Source organism: Mandrillus leucophaeus, unplaced genomic scaffold (genome assembly GCF_000951045.1).
Source record: "Mandrillus leucophaeus isolate KB7577 unplaced genomic scaffold, Mleu.le_1.0 Scaffold150, whole genome shotgun sequence".
Taxonomy (NCBI): Eukaryota; Metazoa; Chordata; class Mammalia; order Primates; family Cercopithecidae; genus Mandrillus; species Mandrillus leucophaeus.
Genome location: NW_012101477.1, coordinates 3,600,347 through 3,606,985, shown reverse-complemented (window position 1 = coordinate 3,606,985; position 6,639 = coordinate 3,600,347). Strand labels below are relative to the sequence as shown.

The window sequence follows — 6,639 nt, the reverse complement described above, 5'->3', positions numbered from 1 at the left end:
GTGTCTTAATAACTGAATTGAGCCCTTTTGTGGAATATAGAACTCTTTTCCGAAATGAATAATCCTCTACCACTGTCGCTCAACATGTTTGCTCCTGTTTCTAAGGAATTGCTTAAGATGGAGTATAGCCTACGGGGCCATTGCTATACGTAGGCTACCAATTAAAACACACACACGAGCCTGCTGGGCTGGGAAAACCAGATGCTTATCTTCAAGGCCATGTTAAAGACTCTGAGGGCACATACCCTCTGGGTATTTGTAGGTGTGGGTGATATCCTCCCGCTCGTCTCGGCCCACACTCTTAGTGCTAATCTTCAGCCCAACGGTCAGGGAATGGTTGATGGATTTGCTCACGGACCCGTCGTCTTGCTGGATCCAGTCTACCACGTCGGCATTGACCTCCGCAAAGACAAAGGGCGCATCGTACTTGGTGCTCAGGTCGCCCTCCTTGATGGCACGAACTGGAACTGGGCCACAGCAGTACGTCCCTGGCAGGGGTAGAAAGGGGAAGGGATGGGCCTGGGTAAAGTTTGGGAGGTATCCTCTAAAACCCTCTACAATTCAACCACATGTAGCCAAAGCCTCAGGACCACGCAGCCCTCTGACGGAAGGACTCCACTTCTAGGAGGGCACCACAGGGCGAGGGTTCAGAACAGGGGCTCTGGAGCACGGCTTTTAAGGTTCAAATCCCAGCTCAGCCTCTTATTAGCTGGGTGACTTTGGGCCAGTCACTAACTTCTCGAGGCGGCAGTTTCATGTGGAGGTAAGATCTGGGCCCACCTAACGAGCATTTATGAATTATAGATGTAAAACTCATAGCCTATACTAAATGCTATGCAAGTATTTGATAAATAAAATGGAAATGTATCCCAGACATCCTAAGGAAATTACGGAGCCAAGGGCAGGCAACACGTTAGCAAGGAGGACATCTGTCTCGTTTCCTTGTACTAAGAGTGGAGCTCAGTGCCCCACATGGGGCCGGTCCCAGGGCGTGTGTGTTCTCCAAGTGAATACGGGTGCCTGATGTTTATGTCAGTGTGGTTGATAACCACCCCACACTGTCTGCAGACTTCCAGTGCTGAGGACTAGAGGCTGGATAGATACAGTCTAGCACGGCCATGTGATGGGCGATGGTCACATTAAATAAAAATTCAAATCACAGAAAACTATCTGCTGGAGAAATGCTAATGCTTTATTCAGAAGTGGACAGAGCTGGGGAAAAATGCTCCAAGTTTAAGCCGCTGGAGGTCTTCAACTAGAGCCCACGGATCCACCAAGGCACTACCCACAGAATTCAGGGGTCTATGAACTCTATGATGGGGAAAAAAGGGTATCTTTGTTTTCACTATAGGACTTCCTTCAATGGCAAAAGCAGGAAACAACCGTAACAGCCTGAGGAGCACTTAGGACTTGTCACTCATAAGAACCACAGGTGTGGTCATTGCAACCGTACAGCTGTCACAGATGGCAGGAAATTAATTTATGCTCATAAATTATCTCTACAACTATATTATGGAACTCACTGACTCTACTGCTAGATCTTGTTCTATAAAGAAGCATATATTATTATATCATAAATTTGGTTTTTAAAACTTGTGATAACTGTATTTTAATGTAATTGGTTTTCTTTGTAACGCTATGTATTATATTTTATGCATTTAAAAATATTGCTAGAAAGTGTCCATATGCATCACAAAATTTTGCCTTAGTGTACGCTCTCTTTCAGACACACAGGTACTATATATATGTGTGTGTGTTTATATATGTATGTATATAAACACACACGTATACACCCGCATACAAATATACAATTTGAAATCAGGGGAAGCTTGTGTGAATGTTAATGCTGCTTATTTTAGTGGGAGGGGACAAAGATGCTATTTGATTTTTTTCTTCGTGCTTCTCTGTATTTCCTGCTTTCCGCGATGCATGTGAATTACTTTTGAGATTATCAAGAAGTGTGTTATTAAGATGTAAGTGAGGTCCCCCAACCTTGTGTGGACCCATCAGTGGTCTCCGGGTGAGCTCCTAGCTCTGCCGCCCTCCAGCTGAGTCACTTTAACTCTCCAAGCCTCAGCTTCCCCATCTGTTTGACGCGACAGTGCCCGCCCACGCACCTTCGCTCTTCTCCTGGGGCGTTGGGTCCAGGGCCTGCCAGCCCTCGTACCCCGGCTGCAGGTCCGGCCTGGTCATCCATGACTCCACCCAGCAGTGGAAGTTCCTGGGGGGATGGGGGGAGGTGGGAATGAAGCAGAACCTGAGCAACATTTATCGCCACCTCCCACGGGCAGACCACCCATTCATGTCCCCAGATGCACACTCACCTCATCCCAAACTGAGCCCAGCACGTTTCCCCACTGCCCTGTACTTCCTCCCACAGGGGCCCATCTCACAGCACCCTCTCTAGCCAGACGCCCACTCCTACACCTCAGAGCCCTTCTCAACGCCTCTCCCCTCCTTGCCCCTCTCAGTTGCCCTTTTGACCTCCTAATTTCTTGACTCTGTCCCTTCTCTTCTGTCCATTCAGGGCTTATCACTCCCCACCTGGGCCATGGCCCAGCCCCCTGCCCATCTCTTCCCCTCTAGCCCTCCTGGTAGCTGTCAGCCCCACCCTCTGCCACTCTGAAGCCTTGAGTGACAACTGTTGCTTTCGGAATCAAGCCTGGCCTCCCTAATGTGGCATTCCAGACTCCCGACAACATTTGCTGCATGATTCTCCCTGAGGCCCCATCGTGTATGTGGTTGCCTTTCCCTGTAGGCCTTGGCTCCTGCTGTCCTTCCCCAAGCCTGCTCAAATACTGCTCGACTTCTAAAGTCCAATTCAAATGTGACCTCCTCCAAGAAGCCCTCCCAGGTTTCCTCTCCACGGGGCCCTCCCTCCTGGGCTCCGATCCCACCCTGGCCCCCACCTCACCAGATCATCTCGCTCTTGTCACCCTGGATCTCCCCAAACTCATTGCGGAAGTACTCGATGAGAAGGTTGCTGTTCTGGTCATGGGCTGAGTTGTAGTTGGTCACGACGCGGGTGGGGATGCCCAGGCACCTCAGCACTGTTGGAGAGGAGTGGAAAGCGGGCTGAGGGGACGGGCTGGCCCTGCAGACATCCACCCTACTCTGGGCCTCCACCTGCCCCTCTGCATTCCAGGGAACACTGTACCTGCTGTCCGAGTGGTGAGAACATGAGCCAGCCCTTCTTGTCTGGACAATGGCACCCACCTCTCTGGTCGCCCCATGTCCATTCTATGCCCCTCACATCACAGTTGCCAGGAGACTCTAAAATACAAACCTGGGCCGGGCGTGGTGGCTCACGCCTATAATCCCAGCACTTTGGGAGGCGGAGGCGGGCCTGGGGTCAGGAGTTCGAGACCAGCCTGGCCAACATGGTGAAACCCCATCTCTACTAAAAATACAAAAATTAGCTGGGCGTGGTGGTGCATGCCTATAACCCCAGCTACTCAGGAGGAGGCTGAGGCAGGAGAATTGCTTGAACCTGGGAGGCGGAGGTTGCGGTGAGCCGAGACTGCACTACTGCACTCCAGCCTGGGCGACAGAGCGAGACTCCATCTCAAAATAAAATAAAATACAAATCTGATGTCAACACTCCTCTGATCAATTGTTCATGGCTCCCCATGGCCCTTGAGGTCAAGGCCAGAGCCCTAGCCACGGCCCTCGGCCCTGCAGGGTCTGGCCCCTGACACCCTCCTCGCACACTGTGCTCCACCACACTGGCCTCCAGCATGCTGTGCCTCCGCCAGCTTCAGGGCATTGGTGTTTGCCATTCCCTCTGCCTGGAAGGCTGCCTGCCAGGTTCAGGTTGCCTGATCATTTGCATTCATAGCACGGCTGGAGATGCGTCATCCTTTCCAGTGTACTGGCATGTGAGGGATTCTTTAATTAGCCCTCCAAGGACGGTGAGGGATCTGTCTTAAGTTAGATCCTGGAGCCCAGCACAGGCCTGTCATTGACTATTTTGTCAAACGGGATGAAGGAGTGGAGGAAGGAGAGAGGAGAGGAAAGAGGGAGGGAGGGAAGGAGTGATTGAATGATTGACTCTCCCCAAGATAGGGTCTTAAAGACTCAAACAGCAGAACAGGCAGAGAAGGGGACAGAGGTCGGGAGACCCAGCTGCTTCCAGCTGTGTGACCTGGGACCAGTCCTTCACCTCTCTGGGCCTTGGTTCCATCTCTATGTGTATTAGTGATGCCACTGGGGACTCATCATCATTCCCAATGTACGAGAACACGGATGCATGTGGCCCTATAAGCAGGTCGCAGCACAGGCCAGGGTCCTCAGACTTGTCAGGAGGGAGGGCCCTGCATTCCTGCCAAGGCCCTGTTTGCTGGGAAAGGGGCTGATGTTGCAATGACATGTTAAACAGAGACAGGACATTGACTAATCTGCAAGCTGAGCTCAGCTCGGAGAGGCGAGGAGCACAGGGGAGGGAGTAAAACCCTAGCGTGGATCTCACCTACACGGCCCGCTGGGTGCTCCTGGCAGACGGAATTATGGGTGCTTTTACTCTCTCATTTTAAAAATGTGCTTTTTATGTGTCTTGTAAAAGTAACAGATTCACAGAAAAAGTATCTTAAAAATGAAGAGAAACAAGATGATGTAATAATGTAATCTGTAGGACTTTTGTTTTACTTCTAACTTTGATTGAAGTTGAGTCTGGGAGAGGGGGAGAAGTGATATGACTTTTGCCCTGGGGCCACCATCGATGGGCCAGGGTAAGAGCTTACCAGTTGGCCCTGGATTCCTGCCAGGAGACTTGTAGGAGCTGGGAGGAAGGAGGAAGGAACAGCTATGACCTTCCCCTCTTGCCTGGTTTCTGTCCCCGTGAGGCCTGGGCAGAGCTCAGCCCTAAGGCTGCCCTAAGGCTGCCCTCAGCGAAGGCTGGTGTTCTAACCACAGCTCTTATCCCACCATGCAACGGGCCTGAGTACACACCGGAGGATGGGGGAGGCCTGTCTCTGCTGTCCAGGGAGCCAAGCGCCACTCTTCCCCCAGGGATGGTGTCCTGGGAGGCTTCCTCATCACGGTCTAACAGGAGGCTGCCCCAGCACTGTGCACACCTGGATCAGAGCCTGACCCTGCCGCTCACCAGCTGTGTGACCTTGGGCAAGCCCCTGCCCTCTCTGAGCCTCCATTTCCTCCTCAGTAAGAGAAGTGAATAATAGCAGCTTGTGGGGATTTGCGGTGATTCAGAGAGAGGCCGCAGGTGTGGGCAGAGCCTCATCTGCTCATTCCCAGAGCAAGCACTGAGGGGGTGCCTGGGAACAGCACAGTGCGTCACGGTGCCCGTTATGGCAAATGTCGTCCATCAGTGCTGGCTGATTCATTGACATCGAAGAAGTGCAGTGAGGGATCTGGCTGAGAAAGCTGGAACCCCAGGCTCCCCTGGAAATCCCCAAACCCAAGGCTAACCAGAGCCAGAGACTGTGCGGAGTGATCTCGCCCTGGTATGAAGAGCTTCCTATGAATGAGATCAGTCACTACTGTCTCCACTTTACAGATGAGGAAACTGAGGCTTGGAGGCATCAATTCTCTTGCCCAAGTCCACCCAGGGGTTAGAGGCAGAGGTGGATTCAAACCCTGGCGGTCCAGCTCCAGAGTTCACGGGCCAATTCACCACTGGTTCTTCACACGAATTCTACGGCCACGGTGGTCAGACAGCCCTTTTCTTGGCCAAGTTTTCCCTGGCTCCATCCTACACAGCCTGGGAAGAGGCTGCAGGGACCGGAACACAGCCCTGCAGTGGGCAGCGGAGGGCAGGATCTGCTGCTAAACGTTCAGGCGGCCACAGCCCAGGGTGACCAGGGTGACCAGGGTTTCTGCGGGTGAGCCTGGGGACCCAGGCCTTGGATTGTGGGTTTTCTCCAGGAAAACCCATGGGCTTCTTTGAAAAGATGTGTTTTAGGGCTCTCAGAGGGAAGTGTCTGGGATGAGGGAGTTTCCACGAGAAAAAGGAACTTAGAGGTCACGGGGAACAGGCAGTCCCAGGCAGAGAGGCAGGGGTCAGAAGGCAAGGGCAGCCGGGCTGAGAACCTAGGTTAGGCTGCCCTGACCCAGCCTCTGGTGTGGAGGATGTGCTGGGGGCCTCCCAGGGACCCTTTCCAGGGCCTTAGCACTGGTTTTGGAATCAGAAAAGCTGGGAAGCCTAGACCAGCCTTTTAGATTGAGCCTGGTAATAATGATAGTCATGGCAATAAATATCATCACAAAAGTATTTTCTATCATGCGCCCAAGATCATTTTAAGCACTTCCCACATTCATTTATTTATTTAGAGACGGGGTCTCGCTCTGTCACCCAGGCTGGAGTACAGTGGTGCAATCATGACACACTGTAGCCTTGACCTCCTGGGCTCAAGTGATCCCCCTGCCTCAGCCTTCCAAATAGCTAAGACTACAGGTGCACCACTACCACGCTCAGCTACCTCACACATATTAACTCATTTAATTCTCACAACCATCCCAGGATAAAGGCACTACTGTCACGCCCATTTTACACACAATGGAACTGTGGTTCAGAGGAGTTAAGTGATTTACCTAAGGACACACAGCTGGTAGGAAGCAGAGCTAGGATTTGAACCCCAGGCCTTGACTCCAGAATCTGTGCTCTTTTTTTTTTTTTTTTTTTTT

General features: G+C 51.9%; 1 protein-coding gene across 1 annotated transcript in view; it reads right to left on the bottom strand.

Annotated features, from left to right (window-relative positions):
- Positions 1-6,639, bottom strand: part of TGM2 (transglutaminase 2) — a 35,599-nt gene that overhangs the window by 12,280 nt on the left and 16,680 nt on the right. Inside the window, exons 7-9 of the mRNA XM_011974979.1 lie at positions 2,915-3,050; positions 2,118-2,221; positions 246-488 (exon numbers count right to left, since the gene is read on the bottom strand). Coding sequence (XP_011830369.1) covers positions 246-488; positions 2,118-2,221; positions 2,915-3,050 — 483 coding nt within the window. The remainder of the gene's footprint in view (positions 1-245; positions 489-2,117; positions 2,222-2,914; positions 3,051-6,639) is intronic.